This window comes from Staurois parvus, unplaced genomic scaffold (assembly GCF_062004578.1).
Source record: "Staurois parvus isolate SC_StPar_1 unplaced genomic scaffold, SC_StPar_1.0 ptg000303l, whole genome shotgun sequence".
In the NCBI taxonomy this organism is placed as follows: Eukaryota; Metazoa; Chordata; class Amphibia; order Anura; family Ranidae; genus Staurois; species Staurois parvus.
Genome location: NW_028318099.1, coordinates 11,746,241 through 11,772,628, shown reverse-complemented (window position 1 = coordinate 11,772,628; position 26,388 = coordinate 11,746,241). Strand labels below are relative to the sequence as shown.

At 40.1% G+C, this 26,388-nt stretch overlaps 1 protein-coding gene across 8 annotated transcripts in view; it reads left to right on the top strand.

Annotated features, from left to right (window-relative positions):
- Positions 1–26,388, top strand: part of ATE1 (arginyltransferase 1) — a 136,789-nt gene that overhangs the window by 33,986 nt on the left and 76,415 nt on the right. For 3 of the 8 annotated variants that reach the window (XM_089683239.1, XM_089683235.1, XM_089683238.1), the window contains exons 6-7: positions 3,173–3,393; positions 12,012–12,140. In XM_089683239.1, the coding sequence (XP_089539365.1) occupies positions 3,173–3,393; positions 12,012–12,140 (350 nt within the window). Of the gene's footprint in view, positions 1–3,172; positions 3,394–12,011; positions 12,141–17,403; positions 17,533–26,388 lie in introns of all 8 variants that reach the window. The other 5 variants (XM_089683241.1, XM_089683240.1, XM_089683236.1 and 2 more) reach the window with 3 other exon arrangements.

Genomic DNA, 26,388 nt, shown 5'->3' with positions numbered 1-26,388 from the left:
GACCAGTGAAGTGTTTCCCTCTATCACTCTCTATTGTCTCTGGGATTCCATACCTACATACTACTTCCTGTATTAGTTTCTTAGCTGTTGCTGTAGCTTTTTGCCACTGGGAAAGCTTCCAACCAAGGTCTTGGGATATGACCAGATGGTGTTTGTACTTTTTTTTTTTCCCCTGGGTTGAACTGTGCACAAATCAAACATGCCTGACAAAATTGTTTTGCCATTGTCTCAATACTTGGCGCAAACCATATTTACAAAATTGCATCCAGCATCACTCCTTTGGCAACATGAGAGAGGAGATGTGCCATAGAACATAAAGCAGGATACATAGAATAAGGGGCACATGGTCTCCCTTCCTCATGATCCAAATACCTTTTTCATCCTGTGTGCCCCTGGCCTTCTTCCATTTACTTATCTCTTTTTGAGATGCTGCAGTTTGCAGCTTTCCCAATGTTTCTTCATCAGGTATGTTTTTCAAAAACCACACTTTCATTTCTCGCTTCACTTAAAGGAAACAGAGCAGCTTCTTTAGCAGCTTTGTCTGCTCTTTGGTTTCCCATAGTGATGGGGTCACTTCCTTTAGTATGAGCCTTTACCTTTTACTATAGCACAGAGGCTGGTAAGGTAATGGCTTCCAATAAGGCCATTATCTGAGCAGCATTCTTAATCGGTTTACCTTGAGTTAAATAATTCCTGCTTCTCCACAATGCTGCATAATCATGGACTGCTCCAAAAGCAAAACGTGAATCTGTGTATATATTAACCCGATTTACCTCTCGTCTGGGTTCTTTTAATCATGCGTTTAGCAACTGGATCACCTGCCTCTTCTCCACCTGCCTCTTCTCCATTCCCCAAGCGCAGACAAGTTTTTTTTATGTGAGAAATAAGCTCGCTTGTTAGGCCTTGCTTGTCTGTAGTTGAGATGTGTATAGGCTGCAGTGATCCTGGCTTCAGCGATGGTCCGGGTCAAAGGCACCAATAAATGTATAGGGTTTTCACGGCTTTAAACCTGAAATGAACAACCTTGCAGACGAGAGCTCCAAATTATATATTTATTGATAATACAGCTGTATAAGAGCACCCATGCCCTGCCCATCAGATTCTCTCTCTTAGATTGATTGATTGCAGTCCACATTTTTATCGGGTTCTTTATGGCTGGCTGCCTGCCTACCTTTTATGCTTATCAGTTACACGTCAGAATATCTGTCTAACAATTTATCGAGACACTTTATCAAACATTCATCATTACTCAGCAGTCTTTAACAACTTACAAAAACATCATTTAACCACCTTCCGCCCGTCCTATAGTACAATAATGGGCGCAAGGTGGTTCTCTCGTTCTGATAGGACGTCATATGATGTCCTACCATTCTCATTGCGCATGCGCGGCTCAGGGAGCGCGCAGCGCGGCGATCGCCAGTCCGCTGTGTCCCTCGGACACAGCGGATCACGGAAAGAGCCGAAGATGTCGGCTCGGTCATGTGATCAGCTGTGTCCAATCACAGCTGATCACATGTAAACACGGAAATGCCGGTTATCGGCATTCTCTCCTCTCGAGCTGTCACGCTGACAGCTTGAGAGGAGAGCCGGTAATTGGCTTTCCGTGGAGGAGACATGTACACTTATCAGGGCACTGATGATCAGTGTGGCCCCAGAAGTGCTCATCAGTGCCACATATCAGTGCCACATCAATGCCACATATCAGTGCATACCAGTGCACATCAATGCCACATATCACTGCCCATCTGAGCTGCCTTTCAGTGTCACCCATCAGTGCTAGTCAGTGCCACCTATCAGTGCTGCCAATCAGTGCCACCTATCAGTGCCAGTCCGTGCCGCCTATCAGTGTTATGTATCAGTGCTGCCTTTCAGTGCCCATCAGTGATGCCTGTCAATGCCTATCAGTGCAACCTACCAGTGCCTCCTCATCAATGCCCATCAGTGCAACTTCATTAGTGCACATCAGTGAAGGAGAAAACTCACTTATTTACAAAATTGTATAACAAAAACTAAGAAATAATGTTTTTTTTTTTCAAAATTCAGTGGTTTTTGGTTTGTTTAAGAAAAATTTAAAATCCCAGAGGTGATTAAATACCACCAAAATAAAGCTCTATCTGTTTCAAAAAAATTATAAAAATTTCATATGGGTACAATGTTGCATGACCGCGCAATTGTCATTCAAAGTGTGACAGCGCTGAAAGCTGAAAATTGGCCTGGGCAGGAAGGGGGTATAAGTGCCCGTTAGGCTAGTGGTTAAAAAGCCTTTTTAGCAGCAGAAGCCATTTTAGCTGCTGATGGAATATGCTTTTATATATATATATATATCAATCAACTTCTCAAAATATGCAATAATAGCCATGTCTAATACAATAGACCTTAATCTAAGACACAAATATATATCTATATGTATTAACTGATTTAAACACTCTTATTCTTGTTATTTCATTATAATATATTGTTATGATGTAGGATATAGAAAGGATCGCCTCTATCCCTATACATCAGGGTGGCAAGTGGAACATCATCCTGGCTTCATAAATCTTGGGGAATACCTAGTTCACAGAACTACTGCAACAATTACAAAGCTTATTAATGTTTTAATGCTCACCTAATAGAATTTTCAGTGTAAAATGAAATTGCAAGCGAGAACTTTAGTTAGGGCATTGAGAGGGAGATGGTGGGGACACTGGCTATTGATGGAAAATCTCTCTATTGGAGTCTTTAGCCAAAATATACTTACATAGATTGTTCAGCTATGTACTAGACAGTCCCAGAACCCAAGAACTCTATTGTACAAATTCTGGCTAGTTACTGTGGGTGATTACTATCCCATACCTTACTTTTGGCCTGAAACTGTGAATGACAGTAGTTGTTAACTAGTAGTGAGATGCTGGAGGGAATGGGCTGCAGTTTTGAACTTTGGAGGTCCTCAGCAAGGCAGTCCTGCTGATCTAACAGATTCACTGTTGTCTGAGTCACTGATCTGCAACAAATATGCAGCCAATGAGAAAAATCAAATCTAATTGGCTTAGGGGGCAGTAATTGGAAAAGTAATAACTGGAACCGTCATTTTCAGAATTGATGATCAACCATGGCGGCCTTATTTCTGTAGACTTTTTTTTGCATTGTTTGTGTGCCACATCTTAGTGGGCTTTATTCTGACACATAATAGGTATAGGTGCTGATGCCAGTAAGCCACCTTGCCGGAAAGCCAAAGACATCCGTAAAGAACGCCGCTTGAAGAAACTTCAGCTTCAAAATTCTGATCATGCTACATCCTCAGGGGAAACTGTCACCATTCCAAACACATCGAAGCCAAAAGCAAATGGTAGCAAGCCACTGGAGGAATTTCTTATTGTGACAGACCCAGAGACCGCATCACATCGGCTTGAGGTACGGTGCTCTCTCCAATGTTTTTGTAAATAGTTCCTATATTATGTGATCACATTGACCTTTCACGTACTGCTCTAGACCCCATAAAGTTTTTTCCATTAACCAGAGCAGTGTGCAGTAAAAAACAGCAGAAATTAAATTTTATTACATTACAGTCTGGCAGTTTAAAAGGAATTGTGATTTATGTGCTTTACAACACTTTGCACATTGCTGTTCACTTTAATTCTCAGACAAGTAGAAATATTTTTGTTTTTTATAGTTTTTGTGTTTTTAGAGCATTCAAAAAATGTATTAAGTAAACTTTTTATTAAAAATGAATAAGGTTTGACCTGTCATTCTGACTGATTCAAATTATACAAAATAAAAACATACCTGTGTGGCACTCTTTCAAGGACCAATGTCAACAGGCTCTTGTTTATTGAATGGAAATCTGCTTGAGGCAGATAAAAAAAAAACAGGTCAGATGCACCTTCCATTTGAATTCTGACTGATTGTAGAAGCATCTTAAACTAATGCCATCAACATAACAAAGCCCATTAAATCAAGCCCTAAATAAAATTGTTTACAGTGATAACTGAACATGTTAAATTGAAAATCTTAGATTGCCTAATAGACAGTAATTGATTTGTTGTCTATCTCTGTTAAATATTGTTTTTTAGTTACTTTCTCTAGTTATTGAAGAACTGAGTACATGCATCCTTAGTGCTGTATTGATGAAAATCTGTTTGATACAAACTGTCTGTATTGGTCCTCGCCAACTAAGAAGTCTGAAATGTAGCTTAAAAGCCAAAGAATGAAAATTTGAATTCAGTTTTTTTTCCAGCCATTTTTTTTTCTATAGGGTGGTGTAGACAGATGCTGTCTTATGCCCATTCAGGGCAGATTAACAGTGCTTCCTGATGGCCCACCCTGATCCGAACTCTGGTGTTGGAGCTTACCTGGGTGGACCAGGACACCTCGTATGACAGTGCTTAGGCTTGGCAATTTGCTGCTCATGCCTGAGCACTGTCAAATGAGGGAGGCCACATTCTCCTTCGTGCCCAGAAATCTCGATTCGCACCCTTGCATTGCTGTATTCCACATTTCATTTTATTTATTTATTACAGATATAGCCCTGTCAATTTATGCAGCCCTTTACATGTATTGTACATTCATCTCAGTCCCTGCCCTCATGGAGCGTACAATCTAAGGTCCCTAACTCACATTCATACAAACACATACTAAGGCCAATTAAGACATGAGCCAATTAACCTTACTAGAATGTCTTTGGATTGTAGGAGGACCAGAGGAAACCCATGCAGGCACAGGGAGAACATGCAAACTCCAGGCCAGTAGTGTCATGGTTGGAATTTGAATCAACAACTCCAGTGCTGCTAGGCAGAAGTGCTAACTACTTAGCCACTGTGCGGCCCATTTTGACTAGCACTGCAGCAATCGTGGTTCATTGCTTTCTGGAAAAAAACATTGTAGGTGTTTTTCTGTCAGCTTTGCTGCATTGGCTACCCATTAAGAGCAGACCAGTATATTGTGCTGTAGGGGATAAGGGCTGGGAAATTAGGAGGCACTGTCATTCTGCCCGAGAATGGGCACAGTAAAAGTAACTCTTTAGGTCACGCAGCTTTGAAATGTTTGTCTATAGCCATTGATCATGCCTTTATCCAGTGTAAATAAGCAATTTAATGTTTTATAATAAATTAAAATGCTATTAGTAAATTTAAAGAAAACATACTCAGGGAATGGAGGCTGCCATTGATGATTTCCTACTGTAAATGCTAGTTACCAGAAACAAACAAATTTAAAGTCAAAACTCCTAACGTACAGTATTTGTTCTGGGTCATTGAATCAGACATTTTTAAAGGCATTAGGTTAACATGACAGCCAGGGCAAACAAGGTTTGAGTAAAACCATTACTCTTGATCTTCTTGCTCCACATCAGTGATTCTGAAAGCATTAAAGGCATTGGATTAGCATGGTGGCCAGGACTTTTAAAAAAAGGCAATTATTTTTAAAAAAGGGAGGTCAGTAAAGACCGTCCTCAATGCAATGTTCCTTTAGAATGATTTCTATTATTGCTTTGTAATGTATTTTGTTTGCCACCAGGAGGCAATATAAGATCATATTAGAGCATTTGACAATGTTGGCTTTCTCTGCATTTATTTTGATTATTTTCTGGATTCCAGTCCATACTTTAACTGCTTGATTTGATCATTCCTTTCCCCAGTAGAGTTTCATTATTCTTGCATGTATGCTTCTTTATTGTAAGATAATACCCCAATTGTTTTAAAATATACAGTGTTTTATTATAATATTTTATTATTTATTAATCATATAACATAAAATTATTTTTCAGTAAGGAAGAGAGTAAGGTGTAGTTGCCTAAAGCCACCAAACCAGATTCATACTTCAGTACGTCATCATCACTCACAGAAAAAAATCTGATTGCTATTGGTTATTTTGTAGTTTGCATTCGAGCAACCCTAATAACAGTTTTATTAGTAAATTTCAGGTAAAAGCACAAGTATTTTAAATGCTGATTTGCAGTGTTCCTTCCATGAACAATTCTTTATTCACTTGCACAGTACCTCTGACAGCCTATCACAGCCCACCTCCTTTCTTGCACGTCCTAGCCCCCTTCTCTTCTGGGAGTGTCTAATTACTGTCTGTGCTAGCCTAGCTCCTCTGCCCCTTACCTCCCTACATAACCCTGAAAGTGATGCGTAAGGCTTTTGTTAAAATAAAAAGATTCTCTGCTCTGTGCAACGATATCAAATGGAAAGGTCCCTTGCCTCATTACATAGTTACAAAGTTAGTCTGGCTGAAAAAAATCCATCTAGTTCAACCATTAAAAAAAAAAAGTTATAATCTTATACCCACAGTGGATCTAGAGGCAGGCAAAAAAAACCCAGCAAAGCATGTAGCAATTTGCTCCTGCAGAGGAAAAAATTCCTGCCTGATCCCTTGAGAGGCAATCGGATATTCCATGGATCAACTTTACCTATAAATATTAGTATCCAGTTATAGTCTGTGTATCTAGGAAAGAATTCAGGCCTTTTTTAAAGTAATCTACGGAGCTGGCCAGAAACAGCTCTTGAGGGAGTATATTCCACATTCTTGCAGCTCTTACTGTGAAGAAACCTTTCTGTATTTGGAGATTAAAATTTCTTTTCCTCCAGAGTGCCCCCTTGTCCTCTGTGATGACCTCAGGGTGAATAACTCTACACCGAATTCACTCTATAAACCACTGATGTATTTATACATGTTGATCATATCCTTCCTTAATCTCATCTTCCCAAGAGAGAATAAATTCAGTTCCTCTAATCTTTCCTCATAGCTGAGCTCCTCCATGCCTCTTATCAGTTTGGTTGCCCTTCTCTGCACTTTCTCCAATTCCCCAATATTCTTTTTGTGCATTGGTGCCCAAAACTGAACTACATATTCTAGATGAGGCACATGGAATCCCCCACTGTCACTGCCCACTCCTCCAAGTGCCTCCTTAGCAAGCAGGGTGCTAAGAAGGCACCTGTGTGCGTGCTCAGGAGACAGGCTGTGTGCATTCATATAGGCACAGTGCCGGTAAACCATTCCCCTGCTCCCTCTTTACAGGGATTTGACAGCAGTAGTAGCCTATGGCTTTGCTGTCTCCTGTACAAAGCAGGAATTGAGGGGAGTAGGGCTGGAGCTAAGCTAGAGCTGGAGCAGAGATGAGACTTGGGTAAGTGTTTAGGGATGGGTTTGGGGCGGGTAGGACAAGTAGGGGGGAATTGTTTTTCTTAATACAGAGAATGCATTAAGGTGTAAAAAACAAAAAACCTTTTGACTTTAGAACCACTTTAAAGACGCACTCCAGGATCCATCCTTTCTTGCTTCCCACCCTTCCACTGCCTATGTACAATAGTTTGTGCGCTCTAATTCTCCCCAAAACGGAGAATTCCTTAATTTGTATGGTCCGTGACATCATCAGCTTCAGAAAATGCTTTAACGTTTAGGCCATCTGGAGGAGGGTTCTGCAGCACTTTCAGAATGTAGGAAGTGCAATGACCACCAATTAGCACTTCTAGGAGACATTGCCTCTGTGTGCCATGATGTATCTGGCTGTTTGCCTATCTCCAGGTGCTTATGTTGCATAAAAAAACCTCCCCAGCCTTTCTTTATATGTGCATACTCCTTGCTCTGTAAAGATTACAAAATAAGGAAGAGCGTAAGAAAGCAGACTGAAAGGTAAAAAGATTTAAGGTGAAAAACAAAATGGAAAAACAGTGTTTGTCTGGAGTGGGGCTTTAATGCAGCGGGTGAGGGTGGGGCAAGGGAATACTATGGAGTGTCAATTTGAGTCTGCTGGGGCTGCTGACATCACATCCAAGATGGTGATGTCCAGAAGCAATCTTGGGCTTTTTTGGATGTCTTCACAAGGGAAACTTTTACAGGTAAATATGTAATAATGTATCTTTAAAATATGTTAAATGCTCAAATAATCTTTTGAGAAGATATTGGTTGAAATGTTCTATTCTGGTGACAGGGTCTCTTTAAATTTATGTTTTTTGCATTCCCCATTTTTGCTATAATTTGTATATTTATGCTTTGTTCACCTGAAGATGGCAGGCAACATAGATATTAGCAGTAATGTTTGTATCATCCACAGATATGAAGCGAATAATAATTCACAGATCACTGTGAATGTGAAACTGCTAAGTCCTCCCGTTGTGGTTGTCTTTAGTAAATGGATGCTGGCTAGTAATTACATCTCTGTACCATGCTCCACAGTTATATTAACAACCACAAATCTCCCTGTGTAGCTGTGTATTGCAATTTATTTAGCACTTTGCTGCAGCTTATTAATATTTATATACAGTGAATTAATTTTTTTCAACAATAGGAATTTGGCATGCCTCACTGTTCTTTCCAACAGCAGTGACTCCTTTTATCATTGTGTTTTTCTGCCTCCTTTGTGAGCTCCCAAATCTCATATTCCCCCTCAGTTCCATTCGTTTGGAGTGAGCAGTGCATGTTAGTTGTGGTGGTCATGTGCACTGTTCTGTGCACTCTACAAATTCCAATGTCCATCTTGGGAGCAAGCAAGAAACAATGGCTGTGTTACTACACAGAATGAGATAATGAAGAACAAATGTAGCAACCCTGTAACAAGAAGATGGATAACAGCGTCATTAAAAAATGCAAATTTGGACGAGACTAGGAGTAGTAGAAGGTACTTTTTTTGAGTTAGGAATACATACTTAAATAACTTTTAATTTTCCTAAACCAAAATTTAGTATAATTTTATTGTTTGGTAAACATCAGTAAAATATGTTTCTTCTAGCTAAATGTTTCAAGTATTTGTTCCTGCATATAGTAGCTAAACTGTCATTGCACATCGTCTTTCATTGCCCATATTTCATCTAAGATTTAGCAACTGATTCCCAATCATACCTGTCCAGGTCTACATAGCCAAAGAGTCAGTTAACTATATCACTAAAAGGTGTTGCTGCCATTGACTGATGTCTTGCCTTCATATCCAATGAGTTCAGTAGATGGCCAATTTTACATGTGTTTGAAAAGGGTCATCTTTCTACAATATTTATCTAATCATTTTTATTTATCAATACATTTAAGCTAAAATAAGATTATAAGCAGAACTGAACTAAGCACAAGATGAACATTCTAAGATGTGCTAAGCCCATCCGACTGTTTACTCTGTATTTCATATGCTCTAGGGTCCTAAGCAGCTGCCTGTAGGGTTTATTGAACCCCTTTGAACAGGGCACTTGCTGTTTACAGTGTCTTTAGAACTGAGGTTCACATGAGTAAATTGGATTTGTCATATCCATTTCTATCTGCCTTTATTCACAAGAGCCCATTTACACAGTTGCGTGCTACTCCTTGGGTTCTGTAGACTGCTTTGGGAATTTCCTCTGTTTCAAATGAAACATGAAATACTTGTGGTATACTTGGGTGCTGCATGGCCAAATTTTTGAAACTGTAGCCACATTTTTGAGCCTTTTTCTATTGTCCTTAATAAAATAATTTGCATACTAGCATACCTCCAGTACAATTTAGAAGGAACAATCACTTTCCTAGCAAACATTTAAAGGTATATTTATACAGTGCACAGCATAAATGAGTACACCCCAACAGATTTGTCAGAAAACCTTTATTTTCCTTTCAGAATCAACATTTTGTATGGGACACTATACTACAAAATACTCCCACAAATGTGAGCCATTGAATGCAAAGAAGAATTGTTAATTTGCAATCACAAAAAAAGTATTTTTCCTAACAAATTCCTTCAAAACCATGTTGCAACAATTTTTTTGAATTTTAGACAACAAAATCCTAATTAACAAGAATTCAACTACAAGTGAGTCTAATTATTCATTAAACAGGTGTCCAGTAGACAGTTGATTATAGAAGGGTATTACTTAACCAGGGCTTTTTTTTTCTCAGAGAATAGGTGCAGGAACTTTTTCCTCTTGTCTATGCCCCGCACCTTCCCTGTGTTCCACCCCTTGCCTACCTCCCAATATCGCCCTTTTAGAGAATACAGAACAAAGTATCAATTTGGGTGGAATTTGTAATAAAAACAAGAAAAGTAGTAAAAGAAACCCCTGCAGCCAGCAACAATGAACCACCTGCCACAAAATACCCCTCCCCTGGCAGCATCAACAGATCTCCCCACAGCCAGCATCAATAGACCCTCCAGCAGCTTGCAATGATAGACCCCTAGAATTTGTCAGGGCCCATGCTGAAAAAGAAGACTACTGGGACTCTGTACTCTGGAGTGATGAGACTGAGATAAATGTTTTTGGAACTGATAGCTTCAAAACTGTATGGTGTTGCAAAGGTGAGGAGTACAAAGAAAATTGCATGGTGCCTACAGTAAAACATGGTGGTGGCAGTGTCCCACTGGGGCTGCATGAGCGCTGCTGGTGTCTTGGAGCTGCATTTCATTGATGGTATCATGAATTCATAGATGTATTGCTCTATATTGAAAGAGAAGACCCAAAGCACACATCCAAGGCCACTGTTGCATTTCTGAAGAAGAACAGGGTGAAAGTGATTCAGTGGCCAAGTATGTCTCCTGATCTGAACCCAATTGCACACCTATGAGGAATTCAGAAGTGACAAGTTTAGCATCACTCTCCATCCTGCAATTGGGCTCTAAAAAAGGTCATGTTGCAATATGTTGCCAACTTGTTCATTCCCTGCCTAGAAGACTTGGTGCTGTCCTTACAAATCATGGAGGCCATACAAAATACTACATAGTTACATAGTTAGTATGGCTGAAAAAAAAGACAAAAATCCATCCAGTTCAACCATAGAAAAAAAAAAAAGTTATAATCCTATACCCACAGTTGATCCAGAGGAAGGCAAAACAAAAACCCAGCAATGCATGATCCATTTTGCTCCTGCTGGGAAAAAAAATCCTTCCTGATCTCCCAAGAGGCAATTGGATATTCCCTGGATCAACTTTACCTATAAATGTTCGTATCCAGTTATATTCTGTGTATCTAAGAAACAATCCAGGCCTTTTTTGAAGCAATCCACTGAGCTGGCCAGAACCAACTCTTGAGGGAGTCTATTCTACATGATGTAGTAGTTTTTGTTGTAGGGTGTATTCATTTTTGCATCAACTAATTTGAGTAAAACTGAAGATTTTGTAATTAAGTTATATTATTAACCTTCCTTTCATGTAATAAGCTAAACAAACGTTCTATAAAACTCAGTTTTGTCAACATTTTGGAAATTGTTCTTGTGTTCATTGAAATATTGATTAACATCTTTTCATAAGGGGTGTACTCATTTATGCTGAGCACTGTATAAAAACAAATTGAATAGTTGTTTGTCTAGTGGGGCAAAATTAAATGTTTTCAGGCCATTTCCTCAACGGGTCAAATGTTGCTCATTCATAAGTACAGAATAGTTTGGGAAAGTACTGCATTATGGCTAGTACATGGGGCTGAGAATCATAGGAAAACACCTATGATCCTCAGTTCCATCTAGGAGCTAAAATGTGATATTTTCCTGAACTGCTCCATTGGAATAATATTTGACCCGTAGAGGAAATAGAAGGAGAACATTTGATTTTGTCCCTTTCACACAGAAGGAATGTACCAACAGGTTTGCTGGAAAAATTGTTATGCATATTTTTTTTTTTATAAAGATACCTGTTAGTGTTACTGGAATATTCAAGCCTGTTAAAAGTACATGTCCAGAAATTCAACAAATTAGGACATGTGCATGTCTGCTTTTTCTACATGCTACACCACAGCTGGTAGGTGGTCTGACCCAAAGAAAAAGACTTTCATGCAGTGGGGTTTATGCATTTCTGCACAAATGTAATGCAGCTTGTCAGTTTGCATGGTGTAGTGGAGGGACAGTCTCTTTCAGGGTGTCATATTTAATATATTGTTTTAAAACTTCTCCATAACCACAGAGTTCTGCATTAACAGTGCTGTCTGGTTCTTGAATTCAGTTGCCTTAAATTGATTTTGTTTAGACTCTTTTCCCAGATTTACAGAATAATAAGGAAAAGGTCTTTTTGGATTATAAAATATTTGTTCGCACCTTTTGATTGTACTAGTGCTATAATCCCAATGTTTCTCTTTTTTTCACTCCTTTTGAAGGTAAGACTTGTGAGGTCTTCTCCTCCTAGCCCCCAGTTCAAAGCTTCGTTTCAGGAGTCTTACCAGGTGTATAAACGCTATCAGATGACTATTCACAAGGACCCACCTGACAAGCCCTGCATAAGCCAGGTCAGACAGCAAAAAAAGGATTTTCCAGATCTTGCAAAAAGATGCAACTACAACACTAAAAACTGTACCTGGGCTTTTAGCAACCTAACATTTTCGTGTTTTAGATAAAACATAGCAAAAGTACACCATCGTAGAACTTCCTTTTGTACATTTAACTTGTTATCAATAATTGGTTGCCATTTATACAGCACCGCCAAAACTTAAATCAGTTCACAAAACCTTGCTAGAGAAGCCTATGTGTCTTGGCTACATCATGTGATTTGCCTGCAGCCACTCACGCCACTGTATCGTGTATCTCAACTGTACACATTCTTGCTTTTGCTGGATCTTGTACTTAGCCATGTGTCAGCAGGATTCTGCAATGTTCAGGCTGAAAGGCCAAGAAATCTAAACAGGATCTTGGTGTTCAGCTCAAGTAGACCTTGCCATTCTATGTTTCTTTACACTGGGCATTGACCCAGCCGTATTAATAGCTGCTTACCTGCAACAAGAGAATGTGTGCTTGATTCCACTGGCTTTTTCATTGACAATGTGCTGATGCTGTGTTTTTGTGCAAGTCTAGGATGGCACTTCAGGGTTCATGAAACTGAACAATAGATTAGAGAGAGTTCCTGGTGCACTTTTAGTCAAGTTTAGTGTTCTTGGGTTGCAGGTGCAATTTTAATTTTTAGTAGATTAAGATAAAGGTTGAGCAGATGTATTAAAAGCATACATGAAATGTTTGGGACTAATTAGTGAAATCAAGCAAAAACAAGAGCTGTTGCTTCTAATGGGCGATCTTTTGTGTATTATTTTTATGGACAAGTTATAAATTGGAAGGTAAAATTCAGTTACGGTACGTTGGGCACTATTCTTATCTCTTTCAGTTTTAGAAATGTACCCTCTTTGTTGTCTTCATCTCCATATCTGGAGTTTGCTTTCATTTTGTGATCTTCACTAGAACTCAAGCAGCTTTAATCTGGTTGCTGTGGACAATGGTCTAAATTGTGTTGCTACTTTTCAGCTTATAAATCTTTTCTATTGGTGCCAGCCTGTACATTTTTTTTTTCTGATTTCTATTAGATTATCTAGACTTTCAGTTGTTATGTTGGCCATATAAATAGACCTTTTTCTAGCAGTATTTTCCTTCATCACAGAAACAATTGAATGGGTTAAGACAACCTACCAAAATTCCTGCAGAGTAAATACATAAACTGTTGGTTTTGGGTTCCCCATAATTTGTTCAATTATTTTTTTCCCACTGAAAATTGGTTAAGATTTTTAGAAAATAGCCTGGCGTATGGCCAGTGTTAAGCTGTAATGGATTCTATTAATGTTGGTCCACTTGAAAAGATTACTGGAGCTTTAGATAGATTACCTTTTTCTTTGCTGTATGGTAATGTGTTTTTAGCACTTGGGTTTGCAGAAATACTTACCTGCTGCAGCCACGAGAAAGCCTTACTTCTCATTTTACATTTATTTATTTAAAATAATTAAGAAAGGAACAAAAGTCACCAAAACTGTAACGTGGGCAGGAGTAGAACCTGTGGCACTGAGGTCTTGATGCAAAACTCCTAGAGATATAAGAAGCCAGCAAGTAACTTGGAGCGCCATATTCCAAAAATAACAAATATTACTTCTGGGTGATCCCTTAAAGCAACCTCTTCATTATAAGCTGTTCAGTTTAGAACCATCTCACTGGTGCATAATCTGTAAAAAAAAATAGCTTTACTCTACACCAGGGGTCTCCAAAGTTTTTAAACAATGGGCCAGTTTACTGTCCTTATGACTTTAAGGTGACCGGACTGTGGCCAGTGAGAGTGGTAAATGCCCTGGCATCAATGGGAGTAAACCATGCCCCATTAGTGGGAGGACTGTTGCCCCACTGTTTGTATTAGGGAAGGAATAGTGCCCCCCCTCCCCCATTGTTGGTGTCAGTGGGAAGAATAGTGCCCTGCTATTTGTGTCCATGGGAGGAACAGTGCCCCATTGTTGGGGTCATTAGTAGGAACAGTGCCCTATTGTCGGTATCAGTGACAGGAATTATACACTGTTGTTGGTATCAGTGGGAGGAATGGTACCCCAAGCACCAGGTAAAAGCAAGCAAAGCGCCACAGTTTGTAGGCCACTGCTCTACACCATAGACCCAATTATTCTTCCAATGGATGCCACCATTTTGTCTCTTACAAAGCACAGACAGGGTTGAGCTTAGCTGTGTCAATCATAGCCTGTCATGTCAAGGATACTACTGTATGTACTTCCTATGACAGTGACATGTCATAGCACACTGCATACAACAGTAGCTGTGGGAACTGGTTAAGTATGAATATTAGAGATTAGCTGCTGTCTCAGTGCTGTTTAGTTTGCTTAGTCTGTATTCATGGGAAAAAAGACCATGCTTAGAATAACTGATGAAGTAGCTTTTGAGCACATCACTATGTTTACATGCTTAGCAAAAGTAAAAGTTCACTTTAAATAAGGTAGACTACAAAGCGCATATGTCTGTTTTCAACTTGATGATAAACTGTATAACTAATGGACAGGGTGATGTCTAAAGGTTGTGTATGGATTTATTATTCCTACATTTTTGCTTCTACTCCCATATGGTGGTAGTCAACTTTTATATTTAAAACTACTTTTGCAATCTTCTTTATTGAGCTCACCTGGGAAGTAAACTTAGTGTTACTAAACCCAGGACCCTGCATTCCCTCTATCTGGTCTCCCACAGTACACAGAACATGGAAATGCAATTATGTTAGTCAATATAAACTGCTAAATATCTTTTCTCATCAGCAGTTAGATCAGCCTTGTGGCTTCTATCAGTGTTCAGGAGAGCACTGGTTAAACCTTGTAGAAGGAGTTTTTGCTCTAGGAGCTTGCAGAACCCCTTACCTCTGTCAGGACAGTACTGATTGGCCCTGTGCTGATCACATGCACTCCCCCAAGAAAAAAAAAACCCTCTCTAACAATACACACCAAACTGAGCATGTGCAGAGTGTCTTCACACGATATGTCTTATCAGGACATAAGAGGGGGAAACTATAAGAAGGGGAGGATCACAGAATTCAGGATCAAACAGCCTTTTTACACAAAGAGGATTAACCCCTTCGGTTCACCGTGAGTATATCAAGCATGCTTTACTGCATATACAGACTGATTTTACTGTTGTGGGTTTATTAACACTTTAAAGCGGTTCTAAAGCTAAAACCTTTTTTTACTTACTGCATTCATTGCATTAATGTAAAAACGTTTTAGGATTTGCTATGTCCCCCTCCCCTTCTAAACACTTACCTCACTCCTGGTTCGATTCAGTGCTGTGCCTAGCTGTCCTCTTCTCTCCTCCCTCCCTCTTCACACGGGGACTGACAGGTAAGTCCATCAGCCAAATTCAGTGAGGAGGGAGTGGGGTGCAGGGTCAAGCCTCATTGTGTGGGTCAATAAAATAAAAAGACATTGTGGGAATTGGAGAGTTTGCAAAAAATATGTTGTAAAATTGGTGCTACCGGTTAGTGATTGTACTATTTTTTCCAAAGTAATCAGAATGATCCTTTATATTGTACAAGCTGCAGTTCTCAGACATTGCCCATGTCATGGAGATGTACTGATGGGTGGTGATCAGAACACTTAGGCTGCCTACATTGTTCTCATTCACCTACCTTCTCTCTACATAGCTCATACATGAGCGCTTACCTGAACATCTATGCTTATAAACCAGTGGTTGTCAATTTATGTGCTAAAGAGGACCTCAAATGCAGCCCCAACATCACCAAAGGGTTGCACATAATGTTCAATACATTGTAATTCTTGAGAGAATTGTCAGAAGCTTCAGACCTAATACAGGAAATGAGGGTCGGAGAGTGTGGACACACTACATTTTTGGCTGGGGATATGCTGCAGAAGACAATATGAAACTGGGAACATGTTACATAATTCTAGTAGAGATCAATCCCATTACCATAATCGACGTTCCTATTATAGACTGCTGATGTCTTAGGATCACACATCATATACCAAAGGGTAGCAGGCTGGGCACCAGGGTTATAAAAGGTCAGCTAAGATGTATGTTGTGGTGAAGTCGGATTGAACCTGTATGTTTGAACACACGGATTGTGGATGGCCTAAGTTGGTTAAAGCAATATGACAGCGTAACATTGTCTCCACTGTTGTTTCACAGTGTATAGCAATTAAAAAACAAATTACTGTAAAATTCTCAGTTGTGTTATTTCAGACAGGAAATTACACAAACCTGTGCAGCCAAGCCTTTGGTGAACTGAAAAAAAGAGTTAATTAGCAGCAATGAAATACTGCATGAGTGATATTAGTTTGTGCATTTGATTTGTAAAGTCCCAGAAAAACACTGTTTCTGTCTTCTCCTCAGTGTATTGGTGTTCCAAGTTCCGGCCTAGGAAACCTTTCTCCGTTCCATGCTCCATCACTGAAACTGGTAGGCCTCACTTCATGAAACCTTTACTCGGCACACACCAACATGCTGAGTCCCCATCTTATATTGGCTCCTTCTGACACATTTTACCCTCATGTGCTTAGTCATGAAGACTACAACTAAGCCTGTGACGGTTAATTGTGTCAGCAGGGGCAGAACTTCGGCATGTTTGTGTGTGCGGAGTGAAGTTTTTCATGAGAAGTGAAATCATCACAGTACGGCCTGTCTGTTTAACTTGGTGATAATACATAGGAAAGGGTTGCACTCCTTACAGCTTTAAAATTCTAATGTGTCGCTTCATAAAATAACTTTTAAGATTTTAGATTTAACTGTGTAGTGTGGGGCTGGACAATTTCCGTGGTCCAGACATTCAGGGTGCCTAAAGGCTCATTCAGATGGCAGATTAGTACCATCCTCCGTGCAGAGCCGCTGGCAGATGCGTGTCTATCCGCCTGGGACCTGCATTCAGGCAGCCTATGGAAGTGAGCCCTAAATTCATTTGATGACGCCTAACTTTTTCTTTTTATAATCCCTGGATTCTTAAATTTGCCTGCTGGCCTCTAGAATAAACTGACTAGCTCCACCATTCTCCACCCCCGGTAGAATGTTTCAACTTTTTTTTTCTGCTAGGCATGGACCATCTGACAAACCACTAATTTGGAATATGTGACATTCCGATGCTTGTTGGGAATATTGATATGTTTTTTTTCTCCTTCCATAGCAGGTGACAATGTACAACAAACCTGCAGTGCCCATTACTGCAAATCCTCTTCATGTTCATGCATTGTGTTAGTTCTGTAGCTTATCATCCCTTGTCTGCTTGACTTTCCCTTGCCCCTGAAGGTCAAGTTAGTTCCGGTCTCCATGGAGGACCCAGAATTCGTGTCGACCTTCGAATCTTCTGCAGCTCTCTATGCCAAGTACCAGATGAGCGTGCACAAGGATCTCCCTTACGAATGTGGCCCAGCTGAGGTACTGCCTGTCTGCTCCTTTTATGTGTTGTTCTTTGTCCTATTCTATAATATTTCCCTCTTCAATCTCTTCGTGCCTTGTCACAGAACTTTATAGTGACATGATTGAACTTTCCCTCACACATCGCAGCAGTCGTCACTTCAGCACCAGTGTAATATAGCTGATGAGTCACTTTTTTTCCCTGTAAGGTGTGTTTTACAAGACTCTGTGGCCTTGCCTTTCCAGTAGATTTTATAGTCACTTTTTTTTTCTTTTTTCTGCTGAAAATGTCCAGACCAAATTTTACACACTCCTGGTTGTGACTCACATGTGCTTGTTAAAAAAAAAAAAAAAGAAAAAAAAAGCCCCATAATTCCATGGGGCTGAGTATGTAGTCACCCCTTATACCAGCTGCTGTGCAAGGCTATAAAGAATGCTTTAAATGAGGAAAACCTTTAATGTAGGAAATTGGTGACACAGTCTCCTCAAGCTTGGTGTAATAGCTTATGTCTAAGCAAAGAGAACAAATGGTAATCATTGCAGTGTGGTCTGTAAATGCATTACAATGTAGCTGTAAATTTTAAAAAAGTTGGCTTTGTGTCACTTATTGGCAGGTGGCAAAGGGCTTGCCTGTAGACTTGAGCTCAGCAAGGCAACTGCTTTTGTATGCAGAGATCTTCACTCTAGCCGGATGGACATTGAAGGCAGCAGATATCTTCCCTTACATTGCAGTTACATAAGGGCTAGTTTGAAATACAACATACATTAAAAAAAAAAATCTAGCCACATGAGAAGAAGCCAATGAGGTTTTCAAAATTAGAATCACGCAAAGTTTTTTTTGTTTTTCTGCAAGCACTGGATTGTACAGGCAAGCAGGAATCCTTTCCTGGTGATTTGCACCTAGTGTAAATAAATCACCAATTTATGTTGACTTCTCCTTATCCCTGGCCTTGTATATGCTGGTATTAACATGCAATTCTTGGTGTTTGTGGCATCATACAAATGCTCCTTTATAAATGTAGCAGGTTTCCAACCTGACTGTTCTGCACAAATGCATTGGTGTTTGTACCACAAATCTGTTGCGTTTGACTGTTCTGTATATGTGGGTTATAGGTATTAAAGGAGAAGTACAGCCAAAGCTCTTTTGACTTTATTTCTCCTGTGGATCACAGGAGTGCAGTTAGTTCTGCAATCCTGTGGCCTGTGTTTTCAGCTGACAGTGGGCTGAAGCCCACTGTCAGCTGACTCCACTCAGCCAGTCCAGGCTGAGGAAAGATCCCGACTTCAAAGTCGGGATCCACCCCAGAGTCTGGAGCAGCACCTGGCTCAGCCTCTTAGCGAGCCGCTGAGAGCCTGAGACAGCCGCTCCCTCCCCTCCACAGCCCAGCACTCCAGTGAGCGCTGGGGAGTGCTCAGCAGAGAGCAGTGAGCTGAGCAGTCACCACTCTCTGGTCAGAGGGGCTGTGAGAACTCATGTGATCGCTGGGTTCTCACACTTAGAGCTGGCAGGGGACTGATGCTGCATCCACCTAGGGAAATATAAATGGGTTAAGAAAGTCTACACTTTTAATGCTCGGTAAATCATGGAGTTTTAGCCCAGCATATTTGGTGACATTCGTTTTGAGAGGCGCCCCAAGGAGCTTGAGTTTTAGCGCACAACACTATGCAGATATGACAATCTGTGCATTGCAGTACTCGGGAAAATAAATAATAGCGCATGTACATAAAATGTCTATTGTGATGCACTGACATCCTATATAAAATGAACAGGCTGGCTTACTGCAACGTAGATCAACATGTGTGCAGTAAATCACTCCTACAACAGGAATCCATCCTTTAAGACATGAGTGCTCAACCTGTGGCCCTCCAGCTGTTGCGGAACTACAAGTCCCATTATGCTTCTGCCTTTGGGAGTCATGCTTGTAACTGTCAGTCTTTCAATGCTTCATGGGATTTGTAGTTCTACAGCACCTGGAGGGCCACAGGTTGAGCACCCATGCTTCAAGATGTCTTACCCTTTAAACTAAAAGTAGACTCTTGTTTGAAACTTCTCTGCACTCCTTCAGTGTCTTTAAAATCAGAAGCTGCAATATCGGTTTAATTTACAGCTGTCTAGGTAAAAAAAAAAAGAAAAAAGGTGGTTTGAAAAATGGATTTCACTTTTCATGTGAATATGACCAGTGTCAAGACGAGACTTGTAGACTGGATTTACACTGTTTTGTTTGCATGCGGTGAATATAGTAATGCACATGTCTAGGTATGAATGGACCCATAGAGCTTCCTTAAGTCTTTCACCTTAAACTACAGTGCAAAGAGACGAACCAGCCACAAAGGAAAGGATGGGATTTCTACATAGCATGCATTTGCATGCAGCTAATGCACAAGTTTTTCTGTTTTACTACAGACAAATGTGAATAGTCCCCTAATTTTAGGGGTAGAAACCCCTCTGTGATCAAGGGTTTGTTAGATGTATAACTAATAATTTATTTCTGATAATATAATATTACAAGTGATATATGATACACATTTCTTAGATTTTTAGTTGTATGGCATCTTTAAATATTTCACAGGAAGCACTTCAGAATTATCACACTACCTTCCCAGTACAGGAATACAGACATACTTTATCCCTACACCCAGCAATCATCAGACAGTACCTGGAGGCTTCATCCTGTCTGATCTCTGTAACCACATAAGTACAGAGCCTGGCTGTACAGAGCCCCTGCAAGAAAACACTTTGACTGCACTAAAGTACTTGTGGCTAGGGAACTAAGTGCCAACAGCTGCTTACTTGCACAGAGCACTTCTTGTTGGCAACTGAAAATCCTAATCCCAGTGGTGTCTAAAAATGTTCTGCAGGTAACATTTGGTTACACTTTCTATATGTGTATACTAAAACACATCCTACTTTCCTCTCTTTAACTTTCCTGTAACTTCTACATTCAGTGATCGCTATGTTTTTTGCAATTCTTTTCTAATTTGGTGTTTGTATTTTTTAAAGTTAATTTTCTATACATTCATTTTTGTCATGTTTTGATTTTGGTTATAACGAGGTAGAGTTAAAAAAAAAAAAAAAAAATTCTCTGCACTGTCATAAATATGTCTACTTCCAGGTAAATCCTCTTGAAACATAAGCAAGTTTTCCCTCAGCATAATTTTCTTTCTTTCGTGTCTTGAAAAGAATTCTGCATCTTTTCTGTGTTTGATTTATTGCGTATTAGCTGCCTGTCACTAAGTAGTGGGGAGTAGTGGCTGTTGCACAGTGGAAATGTTAAGGGATCACATAGACCAGGAGTAGGCAACCTGCGGCTCTCCAGCTGTTGCAGGACTACAAGTTCCATCATGCCTCTGCAAGTCAGCTCTAACTGTCAGTTTTGTAATGTTGCAATGCCTCGTGGGAAATGTAGTTCCACAACAGCTAGAGCGCAGCAGGTTGCCTACCCCTGACATAGACCTACATTTAATTCAAAAGTATAGCTAGGACCAGTAGAGGGGGGCTTTTAGAAACCAGTCAGAACATCTGTAAGATCTTCATTACTGCCTGTAGCTTCATTGGAAAATCAATTTCTAGGGGGTTCACAGCATAGTGAACATACCACCATATCACCCCAACAAAGAATAATCCATCATCTACACACATCCCTGCCCTCTTTAATTACTAACCTGAACCATGAAGTGAGAGAGGAGATTTGTGTTCAGGTCCTAAATAACTTCCATATATACTGTTCTATATACAGTGAGGAACAGAAGTATTTGAACACCTTGCGATTTTGCAAGTTCTCCCACTTAGAAATCATGGAGGGGTCTGAAATTCACATTGTAGGTGCATTCCCACTCTGAGAGACAGAATTAGAAAAAAAAATTCAGGAAATCACATTGTATGATTTTTAAAGAATCTATTTGTCTTGCACTGCTGAACATAAGTATTTGAACACCTGAGAAAATCAGTGTTAATATTTGGTACAGAAGCCTTTGTTTGCATTTACAGAGGTCAAATGTTTCCTGTAGTTCTTGATCAGGTTTACATGCACTGCAACAGGGATTTTGGCCTACTCCTCCACACAGATCTCCTCTAGATCTGTCAGGTTTCGTGGCTGTCGCTGAGCAACACGGAGTTTCAGCTCCCTCCAAAGATGTTATATTGGATTTAGCTTTGGAGACTGGATAGGCCACTCCAGAACCTTGATATGCTTCTTACGGAGCCACTCCTTGGTTATTCTGGCTGTGTGCTTCCGGTCGTTGTCATGTTGGAAGACCCAGCTACGACCCATCTTCAATGCTCTGACTGAGGGAAGGAGGTTGTTGCTCAAAATCTCACAATAAATGGCCCCATTCATCCTCTCCTTAATACAGTGCAGTCGTCCTGTCCCCTTCGCAGAAAAGCACCCCCAAAGCATGATGTTACCACCCCCATGCTTTACAGTAGGGATGGTGTTCTTGGGATGCAACTCATCCTTCTTTTTCCTCCAAACACGACGAGTGAAGTTTAGACCAAAAAGTTCTACTTTGGTCTCATCTGACCACATGACTTTCTCCCATGCCTCCTCTGGTCATTGGCAAACTTCAGACGGGCCTGGACATGTGATGACTTGAGCAGGGGAACCTTCCGTGCAATGCATGATTTGAAACCATGACGGCATAGTGTTCTACCGACAGTGACCTTTGAAACTGTGGTCCCAGCTCTCTTCATGTCATTGACCAGCTCCTCCCTTGTAGTTCTGGGCTGATTCCTCACCTTTCTTATCAGTGATACCCCACGAGGTGAGATCTTGCATGGAGCCCCAGTCCGAGGGAGACTGACAGTCGTCTTTAGCCTCTTCCATTTTATAACAATTGCTCCAACAGTTGATCTATTTTCATCAAGCTGCTTGGCAATTTCCCCGTAGCCCTTTCCATCCTTGTGGAGGTCCACAATTTTGTCTTTGGTGTCTTTTGACAGCTCTTTGGTCTTGCCCATGGTAGTAGTTGGCGTCTGACTGACTGTGGGGTGGACAGGTGTCTTTAAAGAGCTCAGACAGGTGCTAATAAGTTAGATTAATGAGTGGAGTAGAGGTGGACTTTTTAAAGGCACAGTAACAGGTCTTTGAGAGCCAGAATTCTTGCTGTTTCTGAGGTGTTCAAATACTTATGTTCAGCAGTGCAAGACAAATAAATTCTTTAAAAATCATACAATGTGATTTTCTTAATTTTTTTTTAATTCTGTCTCTCAGAGTGGGAATGCACCTACGATGTGAATTTCAGACCCCTCCATGATTTCTAAGTGGGATAACTTGCAAAATCGCATGGTGTTCAAATACTTCTGTTCCTCACTGTGTGTGTATATATGTATATGTGTATGTATATGTATGTGTGTGTATATATATATATATATATATATATATATATATATATATATATATATATATGTCTTTAAGATCCAGGACTGTAAAAAGCTAGATAAGGGAATCTAGCCTTTCAAGAATTTTCAGGTGTTAAAAATTTTGAGTTGGTCAATAAAGACTAAAGCTGAACTCTAGGCAGTGTAGTGTGAAATAACCAGCATCAAAAGGATCTCATCACTTCCTGTGTTGAACAGAAGGATGCTGATGGGAGGAGCAAGCAGAATGACAAAGAGATGCGCTCATTTGCTGTCCTGCTTCTCCTTTTACCTGTCTAGACTGGGGAGAGTCCAGAGTGACCTGGTCTCAGAGGAAGTGGCTTGGCTAAGGTTGGTCATCAGACTGAGGACATCTAGTGGTGAAAAAGTACTGCAGGGGAATGAGCTGAATGAACGATGAATATTTATTATTTTGTCTTTCAATTGGATATCCATTCCTATATTTATTGGGAATTCTACTTTAAACCCAAGTTTAAGGGAGTTCTACTTTAAACCCAAGTTTAAAGAAAGTAGCAGATATCATGAAATATAAAGGTAGCCTATCTGTTTCTCTGTGGTTTTTTGGGGGTTTTTTTTTCTTCTTGCAGGCACCCTAATCTGAATCACAGCTATCCATTATTTTTTTTTATATGGGATGGAAACACAGAAGAATAAAATGCTTGTGTCTAGGAGCTTTTCTTCTTTTCCTGAACAAAACCGTCTCATAATTTTGTTAAAGAAAATCTTAATTAATGTGTTTGTGTATTTAAAGGCTATCTCTAATGTTATGTCCCATATAGGCCTGCAGCTTTGTATCTTCACTTAGTCCTGACAGCTGTATAATTAGAGCAGTGCTGAAGACAGGACACAATGTTTTTTGTCATGAGAAAAAGCTTATCACTTCACTCCAATCAGTGTCAGGACCAGCTTCCTCTTTGCATTGGGAGAAAGTGATTAGAGGAGAATAGTGAGGTAATCCTTAAAGCAGAACAATAGTGTATTTTCAAGAGGTACACAATTTGAACCTTTATTTTAAAGGTTAACTGAAAGTATTTTTTAAAGTGACTTTCACGCTTGCTAGTTCTTATATTTCTTTATGGGGATATTTTGTTAAAGCCATTCTAAAGGTTAACCACTCGTCCTCCAGAGGATTTACCCCCCTTCCTGACCAGGCCATTTTTTGCGTTACGGCGCTGTGCTATTTCACCTGGTAATTGCACAATCATGCAGTGCTGTACCAAACGAAATTTATGTCCTGTTTTTCCTACAATTAGAGCTTTTTTTTAGCTGTATTTGATCACCTCTGTGTTTTTTATTTTTTGTTCTATAAACAAAAAAAATACATAGTAAACTCAAAGTTAGTCATAAGTTTAGGCCAAAATGTACAGAGGGGCAAAAAAGTATTTAGTCAGCCACCAATTGTGCAAGTTCTCCCACTTAAAAAGATGAGAGAGGCTTGTAATTGGCATCATAGGTAGACCTCAACTATGAGAGACAAAATGAGAAAAAAAATCCAGACAATCACATTGGCTGATTTGGAAAGAATTTATTTGCAAATTATGGTGGAAAATAAGTATTTGGTCACCTACAAACAAGCAAGATTTCTGGCTCCCACAGACCTGTACCTTCTTCTTTAAGAGGCTCCTCTGTCCTGCACTCATTACCTGTATCATTGGCACCTGTTTGAACTTGTTATCAGTATAAAAGACACCTGTCCACAACCTCAAACAGTCACACTCCAAACTCCACTATGGTGAAGACCAAAGAGCTGTCGAAGGACACCAGAAACAAAATTGTAGACCTGCACCAGGCTGGGAAGACTGAATCTGCAATAGGCAAGCAGCTTGGTGTGAACAAATCAACTGTGGGAGCAATAATTAGAAAATGGAAGACATACAAGGCCACTGATAATCTCCCTCGATCTGGGGCTCCACGCAAGATCTCACCCCGTGGGGTCAAAATGATCACAAGAACGGTGAGCAAAAATCCCAGGACCACACGGGGGGGACCTAGTGAATGACCTGCAGAGAGCTGGGACCAACGTAACAAAGGCTACCATCAGTAACACACTACGCCGCCAGAGACTCAGATTCTGCAGTGCCAGACGTATCCCCCTGCTTAAGCCAGTACATGTCCGGGCCCGTCTGAAGTTTGCTAGAGAGCATTTTGATGATCCAGAAGAGGATTGGGAGAATGTCATATGGTCAGATAAAACCAAAATAGAACTGTTTGGTAGAAACACAACTCGTTGTTTTTGGAGGAGAGAGAATGCTGAGTTGCATCCAAAGAACACCATACCTACTGTGAAGCATGGGGGTGGCAACATCATGCTTTGGGGCTGTTTCTCCGCAAAGGGACCAGGACGACTGATCCATGTACAGGACAGAATGAATGGGGCCATGTATCGTGAGATTTTGAGTGCAAACCTCCTTCCATCAGCAAGGGCATTGAAGATGAAACGTGGCTGGGTCTTCCAACATGAAATGATCCCAAACATACCGCCCGGGCAACGAAGGAGTGGCTTCATAAGAAGCATTTCAAGGTCCTGGAGTGGCCTAGCCAGTCTCCAGATCTTAACCCCATAGAAAACCTTTGGAGGCAGTTGAAAGTCCGTGTTGCCCAGCCACAGCCACAGCCCCAAAACATCACTGCTCTAGAGGAGATCTGCATGGAGGAATGGGCCAACATACCAGCAACAGTGTGTGCCAACCTTGTGAAGACTTACAGGAAACGTTTGACCTCTGTCATTGCCAACAAAGGATATATAACAAAGTATTGAGATGAACTTTTGATAATGACCAAATACTTATTTTCCACCATAATTTGCAAATAAATTCTTTCCAGATCAGCCAATGTGAGTGTCTGGATTTGTTTTCTCATTTTGTCTCTCATAGTTGAGGTCTAACTATGATGCCAATTACAGGCCTCTCTCCTCTGTTTAAGTGGGAGAACTTGCACAATTGGTGGCTGACTAAATACTTTTTTGCCCCACTGTATTTTCTACATGTTCTTGGTAAAAAAAAATCCCAATAGGTGTATATTAATTTGTTTGTGTGAAAGTTATAGCGTCTACAAATGGCGGTATAGATATTGGAATTTACACCATTTTTTGCTATACAGCACTGCGCTAGTTTAACTGGTAATTGTGTGGTCATGCAAAACTGTACATAAATTAATTTTATGCCATTTTTTTCACACAAATAGTGCTTTCTTTTGGTGGAATTTGATTACCTCCGGGTTTTTTATTTTTTGCACTGTAAAAAAAAAAGATATTTTCTCATTTCTGTCTACAAACTATGGTATAGATACTGGAATTTCCACAGCTTTTACTTTCTGACTGCCTATCACATTTAAGGTGCTAAAATGCCAGGGCAATACAAACACCCCCAAATGACCCCTTTTTTTGGAAAGTAGTCACCCTAAGCTATCTGCTAAGAAGCATGTTGAGTCCATGGAAGATTTTTTTTTTTTTTTTCCACAAGTTATTGTAAAATTACACAAAGTTGTCACCTAAATGATAT